This window comes from Hesperophylax consimilis, chromosome 6 (assembly GCF_061612785.1).
Source record: "Hesperophylax consimilis isolate HC1 chromosome 6, BYU_Hcon_1.0, whole genome shotgun sequence".
NCBI lineage: Eukaryota > Metazoa > Arthropoda > Insecta > Trichoptera > Limnephilidae > Hesperophylax > Hesperophylax consimilis.
The window spans coordinates 37,006,571-37,032,733 of record NC_142841.1 but is presented as its reverse complement, the minus strand read 5'-3'; the positions used below and the strand labels follow the sequence as shown (position 1 = coordinate 37,032,733).

Genomic DNA, 26,163 nt, shown 5'->3' with positions numbered 1-26,163 from the left:
AGTTGCGCAATTTTCTTGATTTTTCATACATGTTCTCAGTTTTACGACATTATATCTCTTTGCTTATTAGAGATAGAAGAAAATTGCAATAACAAAACTTATTGATAATTTAATATTTAACTAAATTTGTTTAACCACTTTAGCTTAAATTTGCATTTTGCATCCTTTTCAATTAAGTTTTTTTCAATGTTGATTTTCTTTTTTTACTTCAGGCAGGTATAATATTTTTTTTCTCTCTTTTTTGTATTTATTGTACTTGTGTATTACGTTGATTCATTTTTTTCCTCTACTTTTTAATATTCCATTGTTGCTATACATACTGCCAATATAAATAAATTGAATTGCAAATTCCATTCTTGCAGCTGGTAATAAAAATATTATTTATTTTATCATTTTGTTAATTTGAATGCACTGTGTAGTGTAATTGATTTATTCTTGCTGTCTTGCGTAAAAGCCCAACGGGCGTAAATAAATAAATTAAAAAAATTAAACTCAACCATATACCCCTAATTGTAAAAAAAATGATACTCTGGAAGTTTTCTTATTATTCTTACCCAAAAGGTTTACTGGCCATAGAAAATTAAACTCAATAGCCGTTTACTTTCTTCGCAGGGAGGAAAACAAAATCATTAAAATTTCAGTAGAAACGTCAAAAAGATTCTCTAGAAGAAAAAAATTCTCTGAAATGTGTCCCTTTAATGTTTTCAGGGTAAATATTTAGCAAAACTTTTATATTTGTATGCACGTTCCTTGAAAACGATTACATACAATACATACGAAGTATCGTATTGCTCAATATTCCTTTTGTTTCGCAACCATTTTGAATTTAATGGCGTACGGACAAGCTGCTGGTTTGTGTCGCTAAATGAAAAGCATATTGCGGTTAAATATCGACATCATTTAAACATTATTCAAGTGAATGGCGACAGTTGTGGTATTTTTTTCCTTAATATTTTTGACACTTTTCCATTCTAAACAATGTGTGCAATTGGTAATAATGCCTATCAGCTGTTTGTCAATCAATGTTGACATACAAAAAAAATTACGTAATTTGTTTAGGCTTAAAACATATGAAAACGTCAAATTCCATTTCCAAAACATGACAAATTTCAATTGGATGTAAATACTTTTACGTTTATTAAATTCTTCTATTGATAAATTCCTGAATTTCGTGGAATATTCAAATTATGAAATTATAACCAAGAAATGTTATTGATCCAAATTGTGTAGAAATTTTTTTGTCAAACTTATTATGTTGTGTGTGTGTTTTTAGATGATGTAGATGCAGTGTCCGTCTCAATAAAACTTTAACTGGCGATGGACAACTCGTTTACGTGTGGAGGATTTGTTTTCGTCCACAATTTTGACTCGGGGAATTTGGGACATGTCGAACAGGTCCCCAAAAGTGCTATCGGTGAGTGAAACTATTAATTACTCCTTAAATAAAACATCCGTTGTTCTATCCACCTATTCTATTCCTAACTATAAAGAGTACTTGAGTATACTCAGAACGAACCATCTACGTGTCTAAAAGTTATTGTGTACATTTTTACACATATCTTCAGATTGATTTGTGACTGATTTTAAAACTTAGCTATCACGGAGAGTGTTCATTTCTGTATTCCAGAAGTTATCTTAGTCCGTGGGGATGTCTATTATAGTATCATATTGTACAGATTATTTGGTGTTTTCCAGTTGCGGGTGTCAACACGATAACAAATGCAATAGAAACTCCAGACTATGAGTTCAACTTGTGGACACGACCTGATTGTGCGGGGACAGAGTTTGAGAATGGCAACAGGACGTGGTTCTACTTCGGCATCCAGGCCGCCACGCCGCAAGCCCTGGTGAAGCTGAACATCGTGAACCTGAACCGCCAGAGCAAGATGTACAGCCAGGGGATGGCGCCTGTCACCAAGACCATCCCGGGGAAGAATAACTGGGAGAGAATTAAAGATCGACCAACCTACTTGGTGAGCTTTTCTCTACAGTTAGTTGCCTACTTCTACATCTTTAATGCTTTATCCATTAGTCATTGATATTTTTACTTGCCGCTTTCCCAGTGTGTATAAGAGGATATGCAATATGCGTGCACTCCATTTTTTTTCAGTTATTCATTTCTCTTTAAGACAACTACAGTCAAACTTGGTTATGACCAACACGAGAGGACCGACTAAATTTACTACTTATAGCAGTTCGTATCGTTATATCCAAAAAGGTTTTTTAAAAGTCGTATGTACCTACCTTCCTGACTCTACTATCAGTATATTCTCAAAAGTACAGCATATTTTAAAAATACGGGTAGGTATTACTTACTAAATAAATTATTAGAAAAATACTTTGTTATTACTTAAATTTATTATCAATGATTGTTTTAAAGATACCGCTTTCTTGCTTCTCAATTTCCTCTTCAAAACAATCAACGCATTATAAATATCATCACCTGGTTCAAGGCTTCCAAGGAAAATATCACTAATTGTCTATCTTATAATCACTACTTTGTGCGTGCTGTACCTACCGCTTGTAAAATAGCACTTGCCATAAATAACTACCCTGCTGGATTGTTTTGGTTTTAGGCTGTAAAATTTTACTTCTCACAAACCAGTGATGCACAACCCGCGGCCCCATTCATGCGGCTCGCGTGTCAAATTCATACGGCACACTTGGCTATTGAGAAAAATGTAAATATTTGGGGTAATTCTTGAAAACCCTAGCCGAGAACATTTTTTTAAAGAGTTTTGCTTAATTTACGCTGCGTTTCCTAAATGGAACCATATTTGAGCACCCGGTTTGCATAACACAAAATTCAAAAAAATCAACAGAAAACTTAATTCTTGAATATCCCTGTCAACCCTCTTCCCCTCAATGAAAACAAAAAAAATCCGCTTGTAGGTCACGGCCTGAAAAAGTTGTGCATCACTATCATAAATTTACCCCCTGCAGGGTTGTAGGTACTCGTAACTGGGACCTTCATAAACATATTTATTGGTTTTTAAAACAAAAATGACGATGAGTTGTAATACAAAAGAAGACGTAAAAAGGGAACGAATTTGCAATGTTCAAATTTCGCATGACTGTCGCAGATTTTATGACATTTTACATTGTTTCCGATGGATAGCAATGGTTCACATAGCTAACATCTTACACAAGTAGTGCCATAAAAATATGTATCCGTTCTTGAATAACTATTTTTTCAAACGCAAAGACCTATTTATGTTTCAGAAATTGTGTTACAAAATTATTTGCTCGATATATCAGTGAATCGACCTCGTAATAACAGTCAATAATTATATGAAGATAAGGCTGAACTAAAATATTGTTTTTTAATTGCTCATTATAGCCGTGAACTCGCTATAGCCGTGATCGTTATAACCAAGTTCGACTATATACAGGTTTGCACTGCGTGCACGAATTATTTGCACATAATGGGATGGGCATTGCGGTGTACCGGTTAGATTTTCTGTTAAACTGAACAATTGAAACAAGATATAACACGAGTTTCTTCAAAACCCATGTTCAATTCATCCTCTCCTCAAAAACACCTTCCACACAGCATCCCTAAAGATGATACAGGCCCTGAGGGATATTATTTTCCTCACTGCCTCTTATGTGGATTCTTTATAACTCTCATCCAACTGAAGTCAACAGTTCTCATCTCACCTGTGGTTGACCTGAATTTCTTTTTTAATACTAAAGACACCATTCGATGAAGAGAACACCGAATAGAATTATTAATATGATTTTTCTTGTAGTGCCTGGAAAACATATTCACCCTGAGCTTCAAATACCGCACGCCCGAGAATCGGCAGGCCACGTCTTACTTTGCCTTCACGTACCCCTATACCTACGCCGAGCTGCAAAATACGCTGGGGGCCATAGATGCCCGGATGCTGGGTCCGGGCACCGGGAGCGATGACGACATCTACTACTGCCGGGAGTGCGTGACCTACTCTCTAGAGCGGCGGCGGATGGACCTGCTGACCATCACCTCGCGGCACGGCATCACCTCCGTCAGGGAAGACCGCCTAAAGAACCTGTTCCCAGATCAGTACTGTCCCCGACCGTTCAAGTTCCTTTATAAAAAGGTATGTTCATGGCATGACAAAAGATGATAGTTGAAGAAAGCAAACAAACCTAACCTAACCTATTGTTTCATCATGTTCTGTTTTGTCACTGTTTCGTTTTGCCCGGTTACTACTTCAACGTAACCTAAACCTCATTTCATCAACCGAACCAAATTAATTTTGTATTTTAGTTTTACAAAAATATGTTTAGCGCACTTCTTGTTCCTAATAGTAAGGTGAAGATTTGTTGTGTTGCTATTTTCTACTTATTTGAAAACATATTTTTGTGGTTTTCATAATAATGGTTGTGAAGGCAAAGATTTTTTAACTAAGGTTCGAAATATCAAAGAAACCACATGTTTACAACACCACAAGTGCTTACCAGATTTATAATATTATGACCATATCCGATTTTAAAACTGCTTTTGGACAAAGTATTGTTAATACAATAATAATACCATAACAAAATAAAAAGTGCCTGACTATTCAGCTGTGCTCACAAAAATCTGAAGACATTTCAAGCAATCGAGTTGTGGTCTTTCACTAGGAAATACAGAGGGTATTTGCTACCCATTTTACTCACTATCTTGTATGCGTTTTCCAGGTGATCATCCTATCAGCGCGTGTCCACCCCGGAGAGACGCCCTCGAGCTTTGTGCTGAACGGCTTCCTCAACCTGCTGCTGTCCCGCCACGACCCGGTAGCCATTAACCTGCGTCGCCTCTACGTGTTCAAGCTGGTGCCCTTCCTGAACCCGGACGGGGTAGCGCGCGGCCAGTACAGGACGGACACCCGCGGTGTCAACCTCAACCGGGTGTACCTGGCGCCCTCTCTGGAGCTGCACCCCACCATCTATGCGGCTAGATCTCTTATAAGGTAACTAACTGACTGATCAGATATCCAATAGCTTAACCAGGTAAATGAATAACTAATTACTAGTGGATCCCCCGCTATGCTTCGCTATTGCTAATGTCTTTCTCGGGCGCCTCCGACTTCTTCCACCATTCACTACTGTATACTACAATGTTATACTAAGAAACTACATTACTTCGACTTTGTATCTCATTACGGTGCAGAGATATTGCGTTAAGTATTCCTCAGGCATCCCCCACTTCTTCTACCATTTAAATATCTCTAAACACTACTGGTACTAATAACAAACTTATTAAAGGCGAACACAAACATATGCAGGCTGAATTGTAATATATTACGATTAAATACCAGTTAGAATTTAACTCAAACATTTGGAATGCATTTTATAATATAAGTCATTGTCCTGCCACAGACCTTCTATGTATGGAAATTAAAATTGGTGGTTGTACATATTATAGGATGTGTAGCGATGCTACGAGAATATTCTGGAACGATCGCCAATGCAAAACGCATTGTAGCGGGAACACTCTAGATGCAATGCGAGCGTTCGGCGTTCCTATCTACAGGTCTGAAATGTTCTCGATGCCCCCGGGCGGCTATATAATGAGGCGCGTTGAGATGTACTCAGTTAGTCATTAATTAGCAGCTTTACGAGTGACCAACATGCGAGCACTGCAACTGCTTGCTGCATACTGAAGCGGCCGACCACCGACTGCCGGTTCCCCCCGCGTCGCGCCCTGCTGTTGCTTCACCGCGCCGCTACAGGACTCCTCGGGAGAGCCCTGGCCCCGGCTATCATTCCTGGCCAGCGCTCCTCACGCACCTAGACCCCGCGGCATCGTCGCCGGCCTGCATCTCCCGTACATCTGCCGACCAGGTCCATCGCAACTTCAGCTACCTTGTTCACACTGGAGTGCCCGGAAGACCCATGGTCTTCACCAGTGCTGACCACATCCACGAGTCCGGTCTCCACCAACGCGGTGTGACTCACTGACCACCGCCTCGACCACTCAACTGCGCAACTATACTGACTCAAAATAAACGCTGCAACACAACACAACTATCATCTTTCATTGTCTCCTCACCAAAGATGTGAAATCTGGAAAAAAAATATTATTTCTCGACAACAGCGCCACCCATCGGATCCAAAACTATCATACATTTCAAGCTGGAATCAACCATATACGTTCCCAAAATTTTTTTGAAATCTGTTGGGCCGTTTCGGAGATTAGCATGTACGAACGGTACAGCGACACGTGATTTTTATATATTTAGATTATGACAAGTTCAAAATCCATCAAAAATAGGAACAACCCATATGGTCTCATAGAAATCGTTGTATCTCCCATACTGTCACGGTGAGATATATGATCTAAATGGTGTTAGAAAGAGAAAACATCATGCTTTATATTCAAATCCATAAGTTAACCACAGAAGAACGCAATTTGATAAAAAATTAAGAATCTTTGTAAATTTTTTATTAATTATTTTTATATGAAACGTAAGTGAGGTTACATTAACATTTGTCTAATAAATTGTGTGTTTTTATATATTTTTTGTCTAATTTTGTTCATGTTCACATTCAAAACTTGAATATATCTATATATAATAATAATAAAACTTGAAAGCGCATTGTATCACCTTTCAAAAGCAATTTTTATTTTTCGGATACATTAAATATTCCATTTATTTGGATGTTATTGCAAAGCGGAAATACTCCGACCTTCTCAAACTAAATATGGCAGATGCCTGTGTAGTTAAAACAGTAATGGGTTAATTTTTTAAAAAACGTAGATCGATAATTGAATTCTTGTTTAATTCAATGATAGAGTATGATGTAAAAAACTGCTTGGATATTGCACAAATCTCTCTTTTGGGGGATGTGCAGGAGAGTTAAAGAAGTTTTTTCACCAAATATCAGGCATAATACTTTTGGCCTTTTGAAGACTTCATCAAGCCCAAACAATTCTTAACCCTTAAATGCATACTGTTGTAAAACTGCAACATACCGTTCAAACCACCTTTAACTCTTTGGTGTATACTTAATGCATGCCGTTTTAGAATTATCAAGTTCACGGTAATATATTTTATCGAGTGGCATCACCTTTTTTTTCTTTCGCGAATGTCAAATGTCACTTTTTCTTCAACAAAGTGAAGATTCTCGAAAATTGGTTGGAGGTTAGAATTACAGTTTGGTTTTGCTGTTATTATTTTGATTTTCTTATGTAAGTAGATACAATAATACAATACTTATATGTAATAACTCGTATTTTTCCCGTACACTTATTAGTTTTGAGAATTTTTTTTAGGTTTTTTATTTTTTTTTTCATACGTAAATTGTTCATATTATTTTTTATTAAATACACGGTGTTGTAAATTTGCAACAATTTTTTTTTAATCAAATATCATTAAAAAATTACAAATAAAATAAATTCTTTATATTTCCTTTCATATGCATGTAAATATCTACAAAATATATTTTTTTCCAGAAAATTTAATAAATCATGCATTTAAGGGTTAACAGGTGTCTTAAGAGCGTTGTTTTCGCGGACGAAATTTCGACTCCCGCAAAAATAATTATTGTCCTGTGTCCCTCTCTAACGGAGCGTGCAGCGGGGAACGGAGAGGGAGTACCTGGCTTTTAGTACGGCTGACGTTGCAAGCGATCAAAAAAAGTTAGATAATATGAGATTAAATAAAAAAGAAATTAAGTTCAATGCTTGAATATTTGCACGAAGTCGGTGAAATGTCCCTTTCGTTTAGTTCATTCCATTAGCAGCACAGACATACAAGGGCTTCCGACCTATTCTTTAATAGTATTGGTATATGCGCATGTACACGTTAGGCACTGACAATATCACGCATAAAAGGCCAGTAAAAGAGAAATGCTTTTTTTCTTGTGCGTGAATATATTTGCATCTAAACGGAGAATCACCCTTTTGTTTAGTTCATTTAAATTAGCAGATACGTGTATTATTGTAGGAGATACGGAAATTGTACACGTGCATCGTACATGTGGCCACAGACGAAATTATAATAATAGTAATAATAGGTGTATAAGTTTATAAATTAGATAAGTACATAGAATTAACAGCAGTAAATAATATATGAACAGTAAGTAATATAATTGTAGAGAATAGAAATATACACTTACTTAAAATTTGTGTAAGTGCACCGGTAAAGGCCTTACCTTTGACATAATCTTTTATTTTTAATTTTTACATTACCTTTGAAATTTTTGTGAATCACATTTTTTTTATTTTATCTGGAAGAAAGTTATAAAGTCGTGTCGCTGTGTATATAATTCCGAACACGCACTGACTTTATCACTGGGATTTTGGTCGAGATTATTTTTAAGTGTTGTGTAAGAAGAATATTATGTGAACAACAAAATTAAGTAATACAACTATAAGTAAAAATAACCATAAAAATAGCAGCACAATAACAGCAAGAATAATAGCAACAAGCATATTTTATTAAAAAATGTTCAATGAATCGGTATAATTATTTCCGTCCATTCTAGGCAGTGAGGAATACATTTATGGTAGTTAGTCCCAGATTTTTTATACTGAAAAAAATCCTATTTTATAATCTACACAATACATGTGCACAAGGTGAAAAATAAAAAAAAGTCGGACAGGTAGTAGTTGTATAGTAAGAACAGACTCCAATATAAATAAGCAAATAAATAATTACATAAATAAAATTTAATTAAAAATTTAATTTCATAAAATTTGTCAGTCAACCACAAAATTTTCCAATTTCAATTTTCTAACTAAAGGCATTACTTATATGTTATATAATGTCGGGTGATACGTCTGACATTTTCTGCGACGATATTTCGGGTTCAATCACATCGGTACTAAAAGAAAAAAAATCAGGCATCAAACCGTGAAAACAAAAGACCGCATATTATACTGTCAAGGTATGATCAATATGTGTAGTGATTATACTTACAAATTCGACAAAATAGTACAAGCAATTATAGGCAAAAATGGAGGACGGTTTTTATTCTTAAATTTAATCACTTTTAATTAAAGATCGTCGGTGTAATATTGAATTGTACCAATGTGTAAAAACACTGTCATCAAAACTAAAAGCTGAACGGCAATAAAATGAAACTCTCACTACTAACCAAAAGATGGTATCTTGATGTTATTGTGTACATTCTCGAGAGTTTGTTCTTGTGAAAATAAAATTATTTGCTTACCGTTTGCTCAAAATCCCACAATTCACATCGATGTTTTAGCATCGAAAAAATCCTTGTTGGCAAATTTAGCCTGACAATCTTTAACATCATTTACGGAACTGAAAACAACAAAAAAACATTACATTTTTACCGTAAAAAATAAATACTTATAATAAATATTGATTTAAATATTGCATTTAATTTTCACCTGTTCCGAGTTCTTTCTGTCTTTTTGACATTGCACTTCCTCTTTTTCCGGTGCATACTGGGTGGCTTACCACGTATCCACTTTCGACCTAAAACACAAATAACATTTTATAAAAATCAATAACGTAAGTACCCTAATTCATAACCTAATTATCATTGTTAAAAATGCTCAAATAATGATTACTTACCCATGTTGAATGAAATAAATTATTTGGGGATGCTTCGGTTAAAAACTGTGGAGTTTAAAAATAATATTATTCGTAAACAAAGTAACAAATTCGTCAATTATATGTCCGCGCGGGCTGACTGCGAATGTCACATATACATACACTAGCAATAATAATAAAAAATGAAGGACGATTGACGTAGGTATGTATGTATTTGTTAGGCAGGCGATCTCTCCGGGGCCCCTGCCCCCCGGCCCGTGCTTCACCTACTCTAGCCAGCCCGACTCAAGAAAGTGCGAATGAGACAATAACAAAAAAGCTAGTTAAATATACGTTGAATTTGTGGCCACCAAATTCGGCTTTTGAAGCAAATAAAACTTTTTTCAGTGAAGATTCAAATTTTATTGTATAGTTCATTATATGCCTGAGACGGGATATGTGAGATTTTTTCAAAAAATATCTTCCATTTGGTCACAAAAAATTGCCAAAGATGCCTCGTAAAATCATGTAAAATCGTCATCTTCTGGGGCCTATATTCTATAATTTAAGGCAAAAATCGAAAATCTGATCCATATGCGTACTTTATATTTACCATGTCTTTTAACTAAAAAAAAAAAAAAACAGTTTACTCTAGTATTTTAGCCGTAAATCCAAATTAAAATTTTGTATGAAACAGGCACCGCAGCCGTTCCTCTTAAATCATATCCATTTCAAATAACTCAAACATTTTTTGATGACCATCTAATAGACATCATTTTTAACACTTATACGTTCCCGTTTCGGCTTTTGATTAATTTGTGATAAACATAATGGTCATGCCTTTATGCTGTTTTTCTGATGAATGATTTAGCAAATCTAGTATAAAAACACTAAGGACGGGTTGTTTCAGAGAATTTGAACAATTCATCAAATTTCAACATTCAATTTCGGGTTCTGTGAAAGTCCTATTCAAGTTCTGTTATAATATTGTTATAGGCTAAGCTTGACAGAACTGAAATAATAACAGAACTTGAAAAAATCTTTGATGAAACTTGAAAATTAACCTTGAAATTTGAAGAATTGTTATATCAAGTTTTGTCGAATGATTTTTTTCAAATGATTTTTATCGTGTGCAGGTATTACCACTACGGATTTGAGAAGGAAGACACGCTGGACAGCTCTGAGAATGTGGTGATTCCTCCGCGCTGTGAATCTGACTGCAATTCTTCAGACTTAATCTTGGACAAAGACTTTGACAATCCTGACCAGGTAAATACATCCATACTTAAGTTAATCAATTAATTGCACCAACACCTCACTGGCTAGTAGCTGAACGAAATACATCGAATTCCTGCCCAGACATTTTGGATTCAATTCCTCAAAATAATAAAAAAAAGTTCTTGATTTTCGTTTTGTTAAGAGAGCAGCCATTTTTACATTTACTGCTGAGTCATTCTTTGACGTGCGCGCCTAACACACAGTTCGAGTTGTTGGATATGTGTTTATTTATTTTTTATTGTGAAGAACACTTATTGAGCAATGGAAAATATAATTAGACTTTATGAATATTTTCATATTTCTTTATTTAAATTTTTTTTAATATGAGAGAGAGAAAATCATTTCTCTGAATATAAGTAGCTATTCTGGGGAAACTAAAAGGGTAAACACAATGTTTACCTGAAATTATATAGTAGCTATATTTCTCTGAATATAGCTACTTATATTCAGAGAAATGATTTTCTCTCTCTCGTGCAATTTACAAAATTTACAAAAACATAATTTTGCAAAAACAAGTTCTTACGAAAATAGTGTCGGCTATTGCACAGCAGGATGCGCGCAAATTTACCCTCAGCACACTACGGTATTATTAGGTTGCGGGAGCTCGGCGTACCAAAGCCTATTTAATATTGTTATTTATATGTCCTTATTCCAGGAAAACGTCAAGTGTTATGAGCTCTGCAGCAAGCGCAAGAAGATGACCATCTCGAAGGATATAAACCGCCGCTGGTCCAACCTGGCCACCGCACGCTCCCCGCTGCAGAGCAAGTCCGCCGCCACCAACACGGGCTCCTCCCCGCGCCGCCTCAAGGTGGACAGCGAGGACGACACATCCTCCTCGCTGCTGTTGGCGAGCCCCACCTTGGCTGACCAGGTAATCAATTGGTGACCAATCCCCAAAAAACTACCACAAAACCCCTATCTGTATAGTTTTGAATCTTAACACTTGTTCTACCGGTATTTCAATAACAGATGTTCCATGGAACTAGTCAATAATTTTTTCAGTACGTAGTTGGCAAACACGCCAAACGCACATCCAACATTTAAATGGTTGACGACTTGTTCTTGAGCTGTGGATCTTTTCAGGCCCAGGTTCACTCCTTCCTTTCCTCAAAAAAGACCATCCACACAGCATCATTATATGTAGAAGAAATAGGCCCCCCTGGGAAATTATTTTATTTAGGGCCTCCTGTGGAGTTCATGTAAAAAAAGACAAGTTTTTAAATTTCAATTGTGTTTGAATTGCCCTTACTTCTGGCACACCCATAAAGCCCCTAGTACAACATGTTGGGCCATCGTTTACTAGGGGCTTTACACATTTCGGTCGGTTTATCTATTGTGTGGTTCCCGTAGTGATATATTCTATCTGAAATGATTGCAGGTAGAGGACCTGAACATAAACCAGCAGTCCCTATCCCTGGACGGCTTCAACCCAACCAGCTTGGACGACGAGTGCGCAGTGGACCACCTGCTCCAACCCGCCTCCCCGCCCGCCCACAAGGCCAAGGGGCTGGGATTGTCCTCGGAACTCACCAGCGATGATGATGACTCTGTCATGTGCGGGACTAACCAGCTCGAGGACGCCAGGTGAGCGTGTTTCCAGGGAATTGGTTGTACATCGTCTTCTTATTCTGTCATGGGAGCTGACTTTGATTCTCTTGATTCACCTCTAGTCCAATATGTTGAAAATATGTTCTTTAAGTTCATCATAGACATGTATTAGCAGTGTAATTTTACTTATGTAATTTTATTTCAGCGTCGGAGACATGACAGCCGGGGAGTCTCTGAAGTTCAGCCAGTCCTGGTGCATGTCCTGCGTAAAGACCATCAAAGAATTGGAAGCCAGGATGCCAGGGATATCCAATATGCTGCCCGCCAAATACAAGGTTAAATTTTCTCCTGTTTATTTCATTCTATGTACATGTATACTTTGCTATTATTCATGCGATGACAACATAAGATCATACTTCTTCTCATATGGTTGAGTGACACGGTTAGATTCTGTATCCAGAAAGTATTATTAACTCTTGGTGTGCCGAAGCTAAGTTTTCACCGTCCGCCAGCTGATTTTATTTTCGTAATAACTGTTTTTTGAAAATTATGTAAATTGTATCGTCTTACCAGATATTGTGTTATAATAAAAATAGTTTTAATCTGCAAATAGTTCAGAGAAATGGGTTTTTTTGATTGTGCCCGTTGGATATGTCGGTACTCAAGAGGTTAATAGCTCATTCTATGCAAGTTATGTGAAGGCATTTATTTTTTAACATTCAGTCCCGCACCCATGAATTCTTGTGAAAATTAACTATATTATGGAGTTGTCTGTAAGTAGACTGTGTAATGATAAGCACCCGCATCAAATGATTAGATAATATTGTACTTAGCAGATATGTACATACATCATGGAGTACCCTTTTTTAATTTGTCAACTGAAGAATGTTCGATGGATATATGCCCTTGAGGTGATTTTCGCTATAAAAATAATCCAATCATTATTATTACAAATACAAGGTTTTCCAATAAGAAGTGTTATTTTGAATAGCCCGCTATTTCGGTAGATGTTACTTTTGAAGCTGTCATTTTTTGACATTTGACAAGTAGAAACTACGCCATTAATAAAAATGGAACGATACACGCTTCAACAATGCATTGAAATTATTAAAATTCACTTGAGTGAATTAAATGCAAATCATCTTGAGTGATGAGGCCCATTTCCACCTCGGTGGCTTCGTCAACAACCAAAATTGTCGCATCTGGAGCTCGGAAAACCCAAGAGTTTTTGTTGAAAAGCCTCTCTTTCCTCAACTTGTGACTGTTTGGTGCGGTTTATGGTCCGGCAGAGTCATTGGACCTTACTTTTTCGAAAATGAGGCTGGAGCAACAGTTACAGTGAATGGATCGCTATCGAGAGATGATTAATGATTTTTTATGTCCGGAATTGGATGGTATTGATCTGGACAACATTTACTTTCAACAAGACGGTGCTACGTGCCACACAAGCAACGAAACCATTGATCTTTTACGATTGAATATCAAAATAACACCTCTTATTGAAAAACCCTGTATGTTAGTTATCATTGAAGATAAAATAAGCAATTTTTTTTTTAAATGAAAATTTTAAACAGAAATAGATACGGTCACATCTAGCACTTCAACCCAGGACCTTCACTTTGTCGGGGCGTTGCTCTGCCAACTAAGCTAACTAGACCCTATTTCCTTCGGTCATATTTAACATCATCATGCTTCGATTAAGAACTACCAACATTATCTTCGTTTTTTCACTGCACATTTTTATCTTTATGTATGATCGCAAGATTCCACTCGAAGTAAATGTAATATCTTAGATAATATATGTTGGTAGAGCAGCGCCCTGGCAAGGCAAAGATCCTGGGTTCATTTTCTAGCTGGACCATATCTTTTGCTGTTACAAATTTTCGTTTAAAAAAAAAATCGCTGATATTAATTATTTTATAGTTTTTTTTAATATAGTTTTTTTTTTTAAATAAAGGGATATGTTTTGTATTTATATAACATGCAAATAGATATATGTAGAAGGTTTTAGTTGTTCCAGGCAGTATAAAATATGTAAATGTTAAGTTGTTAATGAAACAATTCTATTGGGTTTTTTAAGAACTTAATACATACAGATATCTTAAACCTTTTTGTATTTAATTAAATTTAAAAAAACATTTTAAAACAAATCATTAATTAAATTAAATTAAAACAAATTGCGCTTGCTGTAGCAGGACTCTGCAAACTCAGACCTAGAGCTGGGCACGTCACGCTGCGTGAATTGCCACGCCTCCCTCAAGGTGCCCCCGTCGGTGCTGGGGACCGAGACCCCTCTGAAGGAAATCGAGGACTCCATCAAGTTGTCTATCAGCGGCCCTGCCCCCAGAGAGACGTACGCACTGAGCGGCAAAGTTCGCAGAGATAAAAACTCATCGGTATAAAATTACAAATTATTTTATTTGAAATTATTTGATTAACTTTGCATTTGTTACTCACAATATGACCAAGATTTTGGAGATTTCTCCTTTTTATCCTACTACAACTTTGTGATCTTACATTCGAAGCATCGTTCATCTGTCCAGGGTATGTTTAGAATGTACCTATACACATATACGCATTACGCTTGCTAATGCAATTGCAGTGTTAAAATATTGTGCCCATTTTTTTTAATGTGAATACCTTACAAGATTCCCAACCGTCTGGAGCCAGTAAGACTATATGCATCCTCAACTGGGGTTTGTTGTGAGGCTGAAGGGTGGGGAGGGGAAGGAGATGGGGAAGAGGAAAGTGGGGGAGTACCTGGCAATTCAGATCTGGTCACCAAACACAGCTGAAGCCATTTCAAGCAACGTTTCAATTCTGATGGATGGTCTTACACCAGGACGATACTGAGAGTATCTTTCACTCTGGAACATGCCGCATGTATACTATATATTGTTTTAAATGAATAAATTAATCAAAATCATTTTTTATATAATGCCAATGAGTGAAAATGAAAAATATCTATGACACTACGTATAACATCAGATTTTTTCAATCTACTTCTCGCTTTCTTGTACACAAAACGTAGGAGTTAAGGATAATTTTGCGTCTCTAGCTCTTATAGAAGAAAGGGATAAGAGAACATTAGACAACACTATCCTGCCGATTCCGTGGCATCATTCACTGGTATTTTTGAGAACTAACTATGAATTCTGAGGAATGACAGAGGCTTCCATTGGTTTAGTGTCCAGGTTTACATGCCATATAGAAGAATTAGAAAAATGTATGTGACATCTATCTTGATCTGTTTCCAGTGGAAGAAGCAGCCGGTGCGCACGGTGTGCCCCCTGAAGGGCCGCAGCGCCGCCCAGGAGCGGGAGTCGGGGCTGTACCTCTACATGGACATGCACGGGCACGCCTCTAAGAAGGGCATCTTCATGTACGGCAACCACTTTGAGGAGGTGGAGAGCAGCGTGGAGTGTCTGCTGCTGCCACGTATCATGGCACTCAACAGCCTGCACTTCCACTTCACCTCCTGCAACTTCACCGAGAGGAACATGTATCTTAGGTCAGTTCAATCACTCACTTCCATCTACCATTCTCTCCCCCCTTTCACTATCAACATAAAATATAGGACCATGGGCTGACTTACTGCTATCTTTATTTACAAGTCAGATTTGGCTGGATAAAAATTTCAAAGTAGCCTCGATTTTAGAGATTTTAATAGAAAATATTGGTGAATTAAACATAAGACTGTAAATATACATAACTACACACAATAAACAAATCAATTAAAATTGGATATTTTATGTAACTAAAATAATTTTAAAAATTTCAGTTTCATTTCGAGTTTATAAATTCTTTCCTATTTTACCTACAAACATAATTATGGTTTTATTTCATATAAATAAATATTACATAGTTATGTACCTAAATTAAATTTTATGGATAGATAAAAGATAATTATTTGTGAAAGTAGATTTTTATTTATAAAAATATAAAAAATCCCAGAGGAATGGCAAATAAGCATAATATGCCCAATTCACAAGAAAGGTGACAAATTAAAATGCGAAAATCATAGAGGCATATCACTTCTATGCACAGCATATAAAATCTACACCATGATACTGAAACAAAGAATTGATAAATATGCAGAAAACCTAAAATAAATGAATTTACATCCTGGAAGGTAGCAATTACGAGGCATCTGACAAAAATGTCATTGAGAAATATGTGTATTAACTAATAATATAATCCTGCAAGAATGTCTACTTTGTGATTATCAAGAAATTTTATTTTGTGAATAATTCTAATATTATTGCATACCAACAAAATATATAGATTATTAATTAATAAATAAAAAGTATCTATTTATAATTATAAAAATCCGTTAATTAGATGGCATTAAAAAAAAACTTTGAGTGACAGATAAACGTTATTTAAACAATGTTATGATCTTAAATATATTAAAAATATCTCACTTTAATGTTTTTATATCACCACCGTATTTTAAACAATATGGAATATAAAATATAACAGAAACGTTAAATAAATGATTTCATTCGTTCGCATGAACTATGGCCGCTTTCAAAAATCATACTAAATCCAGTCCCAGAATTCCTACACTACCTACAGCACGGCCTGTAAATATAAAGATGGACATTGTCAAATATCATCTAAAATTTGTTATCCTTTGTGCTATGCATAAAAAACCTTGTCTTATAAACATTAGTTTATCATTAAAAAATAAAAATATTATCTACATATTACATAGAGTACTCTCTCAGTAATCCACTGCTCGATTATCTGACAACTAATATAACCCGCTGTTAAAACCACAAAATCAAACTCTTGCTAGAGCCAACCATTTTGCCAGTCACCAGGGTTAATTATCTTGTTTTAGTACATTTCGGTTAGCCCTTTGTGTATTCTAGTAACTGTCGGATGGGTTTCTGATCCTTTTGAAAAATGGAGTCTTCTCGCAAGCGTAAACATGACACTTCAACTTACCAAAAAATGGACATTTTACAAAAGATAGCGGCATTTTTATGTGTTTTAATTTATTTTTTTTTATGGGTAAAACGATATTCATTACTATTGAAGCAATAATCAGATAGAATTGTGTTGCGAGCGTGTCTGTGAATTCAAAGTAAGGTCAATGTTCTAGGTTAAAAATTACCAAACATTTACAAATATTGAAATTATTTCTAGAACAAATAAACGGTTTCATTGGCCTTTCCCCAGTCTAGTCGAAAAGTCGTATATAAATTGGCATTATCAATTTTCTCTCAAATCAGTTTAGATCATAATACTTCTATGTATATAACACATGTAAATATAATGTATATGTTTTGTTTGGCAGGGACCGGCGAGACGGCATGTCGCGCGAGGGCTCTGGCCGGGTGGCGGTCCTAAAGGCCACGGGCCTGACGCGCTCCTACACGCTCGAGTGCAACTACAACACGGGCCGGCTGGTGAACGTGCTGCCCCCGCCCTACAGGGAGCCCCACCCGTCCACAACCCCTAGCGCCCCTCTATCCCCACCCAAGTACACACCACCACTATTTGAAGAGGTACCGATATTAACTTTTTACTTGGTTAATTCCTGGGTTAAGAATAACCTGGCAATATTTGAAAAACTTCTACTAACATCATTAAAAGTGGATTCTTTTTTTGTGTATGAAGGACTTAGCTAGTGTACCAGACGGGTTGTCGGGGAAAATGAAGACGAGGATATTATGGCTATTACTGTGTTTGCTTTCCATTTTCCCTGTGCTTGCATAGCGTGGTACCACTCCCTCCAGCTCGCATTATGAAATGATGGTGCGGGGAGCGGAAGGAGGTTTTAACTTGCGTTGAAACCTCAATACCTGTCCCTTGCCCACCCGCGCCTCGTTCCTCGCCGCAAGCGGACCAAAGAAAGCGGCGCTACTCAAACATTCACATGAAACCGAAGTATATTGTTGTATTTGTTTAGGATTAGTTACAAGAATTCGGCTAAAGGTATTAGAAATTAAAGAATACAGATAGAAACACCGGACTCTCTTTAACATTAAAAGTAATTAAGCAATAATATTATAATAATTTAGTTTTAGAAAAGATATTTACTATTCCCCTGAATATGTTGGGCCGGACCCCACACTTTACCACTCTATCTTTGTTTCTTTAATTAATAAGTATGCTGGAAGAAAGTAGTTTGGGTCAGGCGAGGGATCGTGAAGAGGAGTATTTTATGAATAGTTGAGTCATCGGCTTACGTGATCATACAACATTCGATGATACAACATGCAAAATATTCGCAAACCACGAAACAAGGTCGCGCACAGACCCGCCACTCCGCCAAATCTTGCAAACCAGTATTCTCAGTCTCGAAATCTACTCCACTCTCGCCAACTGTCTGACTGCTTTCTGCCTGCTTCTTTTCTGGACCTTGTTTGATTCTACACTTCCTTGGACCCCGAATTCTCTAGTCCTTGGACCGTAGCAGCTAACTCGCTCCCTAAGACTGGGCCCATTATAAGCACCGGACATAGCGGCTACCCCAGGACTGACTGGTGCCTTATCTTACAGTCTATGTGAGAGACATGAAAACGTCCCTTACAGCTAGATTAGAGATTCTGAATTGGAGTCTCGGTTGCTACCGTATCTTTTAATTTTCTGTGTCTCTTCTGTTTCATATTTTCATTGAGAATTATTGATAACGATATATTCACTTTTAATAACTTATCACTCATTTCTCAGTCAACTTTTAACTGTACTAATATGATTTTGGTTACATTATATTGAAAAGTAAAAAAACAATATATTAAGGAAATACTTTATTTTCTTGTTTATTGTCTTGGCGGCACTCGAGTAATACGGCAAACCACGGATGCCATCTCTGGCGGCACTCGAGTGCTAAGGGTTAATAATTCTCATGGAAATTATGAGACTGATAAATGACAAAAAACGTCGGTAGCTTAATTGTTAGAGACGCCGGTACCGGATATAGTACAGGTTTTGAATCGCGGTCGAGACCATATCTTTTTATTTTCTGTGTGTTCATATTGTGTCACACTTCATATAATGTACATCCATGTAACGTTGTGTCTTCTCTACCAGGTGGGTAAGACCCTGGGCGCCTCCGTGTTGGACCTCACAGGCCACCACCCTAACAGCCGCTTGCCAAACTCGGAACATCGCAACCTCGCCGGTCTGCGAGAGTGGCTCCGGTCTCAGCAGCGGCCCTCACAGGTACACCTTTTACCACCTAACACCTGCCAATCTACCTCAGGCTACTGCGACACGATTCAGATAATAATGTATCAACAGACAAACTTTTGATTCTCTTGGATTAGGTCTTTCTAAATCTATCACTTTTGAGGACCGTCAAATCGACGATCAGCGCCATTTTTAATTTTTCACATTTGGATGATCCCTGTTTGACGCCGATTCTTCGCCCGTTTTTAGTTTTGATCAAGTTGTGATCAGCTGACGAGCTTGACAGCTCATCAAATTGTGATTGAATGCTGAAACGGGTTGAGAATCGACATTAAATGTTAACCATTCAAATGTCAAAATTTTAAAATGGTGCTGATCGTTTATATTATGCTCACCAAAATATATATAGTAGTTTGAAACAGCTCAACTTTAAGCTCATTGTGAAACTGGCTTACTGGTGGTTGGTAGGTAATAATTACAAAATGCTATTTAGAGAGGTGTATACATATTTACATTTTTCTTTTGAAATTTGAGGTGTTGAATAGCCCGGTGAATAAGATGCTCGATAGCAGTCAGACGGAATGAGTTTGATACTCACAGCTGGTAACTGTATAAAGTACGAACCCTCTCGTGGTAACCTTCATTTTATAATCTGTATCTGTGTATATAACATGATATTTTAGAATTCATCGTCGCGTTTTTCAGACAATTGTAAAAAGTCATTTGATGACAGTAATGGACCTAAGACCTTCAATTCACCATTTATCTAATTTAAGTTCAGTCGTTTCCTATATTTAATTGCAACAAAACTTTAGTCTTAGTTTTTTATTATTTCATGTAGGTAGGTTACCCTCGTTTTCATACCTTAATGAAATTTCTAAATGTGTATCTAATTTTTTTCTGCTTGGAAAATGGTATACCGTATGCGAATATGACCTTTCGACAAACACTACATAATATTATAAATATTACGCTATTGTTGCTATTTTATGTATGCACCTATCTATTATTTATTTATATGCGCATTTATAATTTCTCGCACACATAAAACTAGACTTTTGTAAATACGTACACGTCATTAATATATTATACACTCTTATCTATTGCACATCTTCCTCTTGAAACTCACCAACACTTTCTTACACCAATACCTACATTGATTTCAAAGCAACTGTTAAGGAAAGAACGCACTGGGCCCATATATGCAACACGTTAAGATATCTGGACAACTTACAATAAATACATTTTCTATGAAATCAATTGAATATCTCGATACTAGGATTCAAATTTGCGATGCGTGCGTAAGACAAGTGCGCATGGTTGGCCTGGCAATGTAGAAATGCACGCCTTGCATATGTTGGCCCAGCGTGTCCTTACCTTCAACCCATTGCGTACCAACACCGGATGTGTTTGTATTTGTGACGAGTATTCAACGGTCAAATTATTCCTATACACTCAATGTGTTAAGTACTTAATGGGTTAACACTGACCACTTTGTAATTTCTGAACATCACTCCAAAATAAACCAATCTTTCTTTTCTCTCGCCCGGAAATTATATTTTTGTTTTGCTCTTAATTTCAGTGAAAATCAAAATTTCTTGCCCAAATCCAGAAGACAAAATTCTAAAACTCAATGTTTTTTAATATTTCCGCCACGGTAAGATGTACGATGCTTCTCTCAATCATCGCATCTTCATATTCATTGAATATCAGCCATCTTCTCTTCTGTACCTAATTCTCTCGATATTCGACTAACAGTGTGCTATTTGCTTGCATCGCTTTTCACAACTCTTTGGGAATATGTACTTAAATTTAGTAGTTTGAAAGTATTTTAATATTTTGGAGTGTTTGGTGTTTCAAACATGTAGATTTGACCAAAAACTCAGAATTATCAGGGTATTTAATGACCAATAAGCCAAATTTGGTTTTGAAATATATTTTAAACTAGCTGTACCCCGCCTCGCATTGCTGTGGCTCATTCTGTCTGTGCAGAAAGTGAAACAATAGTGCGTGTTGCTTTTACGTCCAACAGATACGCTCTTTTAAAAGAAAAACATGTCACAGATGACATCTATATAATATAGGTATATAAAATAACACGCGTATTCGAATGCAACGTTGTGTCAAATTTCAAAGCAATCGGTGAAGAATTTTCGATTTTGATTTAAGATTTTGAACAAATTAATATTTACGTTTTTATTTATATATGTTTGATTCTGCATTAATTCAACTTGATCTTTCGAAATTCCCCAAACCATCTAAATTAATTTTCGTAATTCCCAAAACTATCTAAATTTACTTTCAAAATTCCACAAATAATGTATCGCGTAATGGTTTATGTTTTTTCAGAATGCTGGACCACAATATGAAATATTTGAAAATTAGATTTTTTTTTAGTGTTGAAATTTGTATTTCGATAATTACTATGCTTCTCTGGATTATTTAAAAATAAATATATAACACAATTTTCTGTCCCGGAAGCGTTTCCTGCATTATGTATTTTTTTCCCATATCATAATTTATATATTAATTTACTGTATTTCATTTTTTATTCATTGAATAAAGCATGATTTATTTGTGCCTTCTCCTTCTATCTGCTACTAGGTACGGTGACTGGATAACTCATCAAAATGAAAATTAAACATAACCTTTAAAAATTGATATAAAGTCATGAAAAGTGATCTAGGTTAAATAGGTTACATGGGTTAGGTTAATATGTTAGTTTTTTCATCGCTTTTAATGACTTTATATTACTTTTTGAAAGTGTGTTCAATTGTCACTGTGTTGAGTTATCGTGGAACCGCTAGTTACATATTTATTTGTTTCCTTCCCAGGACATATGTATTTGTTATAGTCATTCGGGAAATGACATACCGTGGACGGTCTGTCGTGTCTCCCATCACCACTGAGATTCTCATTTAATTATAATATTATGTACATATCCTTTATAGTATTAAACTTCTTTAACAAGACCGGTACAGATTCAAAACTATTCCATTTTTACATTCCCTTGATATGATACTAAAAGTAGATTTTATGGCATTGTTTTACAAATATTTAAGCTAATATGTATATATGTATTAAGTAAAGTATTTTCATGTATGTAGTATATTTATATGTATTTGTAACACTTATTTTTGAAAGATTTTTTTTTTTCAATATTCTTATCCAGGCTCCCTTGGACTTGCAGATATCTGTCCCGCGCGCTTCAACATCGCGCACCCCGCGCCCCTCCTGCCGCCCATCGCGCCGCCCCGGCTGCCCTCCCACCCCCTTGGCTCCTCTGGCTCCCCTGGCCACCACCTCCCCTCTGCCACCCATCACCCTGGCTGCTGGGGCACGTCCGCACTCCTCCCGCCTGCACTCGGCCAAGTTCCTGTCGGCCCGGGCCAAAGTGCACTCTGACCCCTCCTTTTCGTCCAAGACGCAAAGGAACCTGTCCCTCATATCCATCAAGAAGCCGGCGGTGGCCAAGCATCCCAAGGCGCCCCTCAAGAACAAGTCCCCGAGCCGGAGACTGCCGCTGGGCGCCAAGGGCAAACAGCTGGAGGAAGGCGAGGGCGCGGCGAGGAGCCTGCTGGAGTCCACGCGCCGCAAGCGCAGCCCCAAGGATCCCGCCAAGCAGAAGCTGAAGAGCCTGCGCAAGGAGCCGCCCAGCTACCAGAAGCAGCCGGCCCAGCTGGCCACCAAGCCCGCCACCAAGCGCCTCAAGATAGCGCAGTTTGTCAAGTACACGGACAACGCCAAGGAGAAGTACCGAGTCAGGAAGAACTACTGCGGCAAGGCAGGTGCCTCCAGCAGCGCCGACGACTGGGAACCAGCTAAAGATCTCACTAAACTAGCCGCCGCCCACAACTTTGTCTGATTAAACTAATCTAATCCACTTGTCTATTTGAATTATGTTTAGTTTAGAAGTTCGACTAGCTAAATTATTATTTTAAAGGTTGTGTCTTCTTTCCTTTAGTTTCTATTTGAATATTTTGGTTTTGGTTTTGAATTCACTCAATAAATTCACTTGTAAAACATGTTTATATGTAGCACCAAATTGGAATTCTTTGCTCTGCCCTCTCGAGCCCCTCACATCCAAAGTACTCTTACCAAGAGTTTCCATTTCATTTCTTTTAATACAAATGCTTTTTTATTTCCGTTTTATAATCGATCTATAAAAACTATTCTGGGAAACCTTAATTCTGATGTTGTATTTTATATTAAAAGAAAAAAGCTTTTACTTTTGTTATCATATTATTCAGATATATTTATGTTCTATGTATTCCTAAATTTTTATGTGGCCATTTATTTTACTCCTGTGCAATCATTATTTGTCTTTGAGGCAAATACATATGTCATTCATAATCCAGTCTCCCCTAATGCCATAAGTACCCCTCATCTACATAAATCTATGTAAATTGAAAGCAATACATATTTAGTTTATGATATAAAATAATCTTCAATGATTCATTATTTATATATTATTTATTTGTACCTCTTGAAATTTTACCCGTGATAATAATTTCATTTAAAATTTTAGTATCACACTTTTTTAGATGGATCTAGTTTTTAATGAAAAATATTTTTATTTATTTATAAATTTGTTGTATAATATTAATAATAATGTGTATAATCAATGTATCTGTGATTTCTAGCCATTTCAATTCACACTTTGGCAATCAAGTCGACATTTTAAATAATATTATTATAACATGTTTCTGTACTCTAATGTTTTGTCAAATTTCACAGAAATAATTCTTCGAAATATAATTTTGATGTATAGAATAGTGAGGCCTGGTTTTTCATCACCGACTTAATCCTAGATTTGGACTTAGTTAGGATCTAACTGCATTTTTACTTCTTTCATGTCACCCTCCCCTGCTATTAATCCCGAATTAAATTGACCACAACACGACAACCTTGTCGGTTGAGCCTGTCATCATAAATTTGAATGATTCATTTTTGCTTATAATGTCACATTACGTATTTGTAGTGCATAATGTAATTGTATAGTTATATCTAGTTATTGTATTTAAAACAAAGAACTGGTAATTGTAAAACATAAACATCAGCCAAAAGTATCTTGCCGGCTTTTTGATGATTGATGACTGATATAATGTACTGTATGAGCCCTCTGATTTGGATGCATTGAAAAGGAATCCATTTGTCTAATTATGGAATATGTCGTAACTATTTAATGTACATAAAAAAATTGGGAAGATATTTGATTCAATGTACATTTTAGGAACATAATATCAGAGACATTAAAATATGATCGGTCTTCTCTTCATCACTTTCTTCAATTGCTGCCGATACCTCATCCAATTATAGAACTTGTGCTGTAGTTTGGAATGGTCTAGCTGCTTTTTAAATTATCATTTTACATATTATACTAAAAACTCTAACATTCAATTGGTAGATATTTATTACCTCCTCACTTTATAATGGAATCTCAATAAGTAAGCGTCATAAAGATGAGCCAAGCTGAAATGATTCATTCTGTAGTAAAACTGAGCATAAATAATAATACATACCCTCTTTTGCAATACGTAATACGCTTGTGAGAAGCGTTTATAGTTTGTTGCTACTCTGCATCGTGTTAACGTCAAAAGCGGCCATCTGCATGTCCGTGACGCGCATGACACGCATGTTTGAATAGTTGTCCAGACATGCTCGTGTGATTTCGTGCTTGGACTGCTTGCCGCAGACATGCTCACCCGCTTATAACATTAGGCACTAAATTTGATAGCGATATACCAGAGAATGATGTTCTCCTTGACTAGCCAGACTCCCTCTCGCCCACCTCTGGTGCTCGGATCAGCACCGAGTCTCCCTTATTGTTACCATTCTCTAATAGGTGTTATGTGAAGGTGCAACGACATTGTGTTCTTCTCTATATCCTGGTCTCCTGGTGTCCCAGAAACTTATAACAGAACAGACATCGGAAGGCATTAGGACTATAAATTATTGTAATAATCACTGCAGTGAAAAGCTGCGGTAATCTCAGCTGTGAATTTCTGTTATTTGTTTTAAATTAAAGCTATTAACATAGTTTTTTTATATTCGCTATACCTAGTATTGTTTGTAGTACTTTATCGTTGTTTATATTAGTTCAGACTCACAAATTTTACGAATCTTAAGAAGGAATGAATTTTTATATGATGAAAAAAATGGATGCATTGCAAACAAAGAATTGAGGAGAAATTAATGCTTTCTGCTTATCTGAAGGACCTTCAAAATAAATTTGTAGTTACCTTTGCACATTGTTTCTTTCAATATTGTTAACTTTTACAATAATTGTATATTATTTTGTGACAGTGTCCATTATTTGGTGATTATGTTTGCTCTAATAAATTACCTTTATTGAAATGATTTGATTCTTTCTTATAACCCTACCCCTTCCCCCACCCACCCCATCAGTACATACACTAACTCCTGTTAAATCTTCAGGGTAATTTTACCAAACAACCTTATTAATGTTAAAACAGGTTCACTGCCAACTACGCCATTTGGTGGAGTTCGAATATTTCAAGAAACTCCGCACCCGCCAAATTGGCGTGTAAGTCAATATCACTTTGATTGCTCAGTGTTGATTACAGTGTCACTCTTTGCCCCACCTGAGGAATTCTCAAGTTAGTCTCCGCTGAGCCGGTGAGTGGTAAGTTGACCATATGCGGGAGCATCCATTCTTTAGTTATTGCAATATTTACTAAACATATTTTTT

General features: G+C 36.5%; 1 protein-coding gene across 3 annotated transcripts; it reads left to right on the top strand.

The window, feature by feature from the left end:
• The first annotated feature begins 613 nt into the window (after positions 1-613).
• LOC149423308 (cytosolic carboxypeptidase-like protein 5) lies at positions 614-25,780 on the top strand. 3 transcript variants are annotated; one of them, XM_089632664.1, is made up of 14 exons: positions 614-709; positions 1,274-1,414; positions 1,696-1,973; positions 3,753-4,085; positions 4,669-4,940; positions 10,616-10,748; positions 11,413-11,631; positions 12,139-12,344; positions 12,514-12,643; positions 14,504-14,704; positions 15,566-15,819; positions 17,614-17,824; positions 19,353-19,484; positions 22,624-25,780. In XM_089632664.1, exons 2-14 carry the CDS (start codon positions 1,318-1,320, stop codon positions 23,314-23,316), a joined length of 3,159 nt encoding a protein of 1,052 aa, XP_089488790.1. In that variant the 5' UTR covers positions 614-709; positions 1,274-1,317; the 3' UTR covers positions 23,317-25,780. The 3 variants fall into 3 exon arrangements, with proteins under 3 accessions (XP_089488790.1, XP_089488791.1, XP_089488789.1); XM_089632665.1 differs by lacking the exon at positions 614-709 and adding an exon at positions 785-934 and having other exon boundaries at positions 22,642-25,780; XM_089632663.1 differs by lacking the exon at positions 614-709 and adding an exon at positions 785-934.
• Positions 25,781-26,163: the final 383 nt, after the last annotated feature.

Coding starts and splice junctions, on each gene's coding strand:
- LOC149423308 (XM_089632664.1), top strand. CDS start 1,318: ATGGACAACTCGTTTACGTGTGGAGGATTTGTTTTCGTCCACAATTTT. Junction 4,086..4,668: donor TCAAGTTCCTTTATAAAAAG/GTATGTTCATGG, acceptor TGCGTTTTCCAG/GTGATCATCCTATCAGCGCG. Junction 10,749..11,412: donor ACTTTGACAATCCTGACCAG/GTAAATACATCC, acceptor TCCTTATTCCAG/GAAAACGTCAAGTGTTATGA.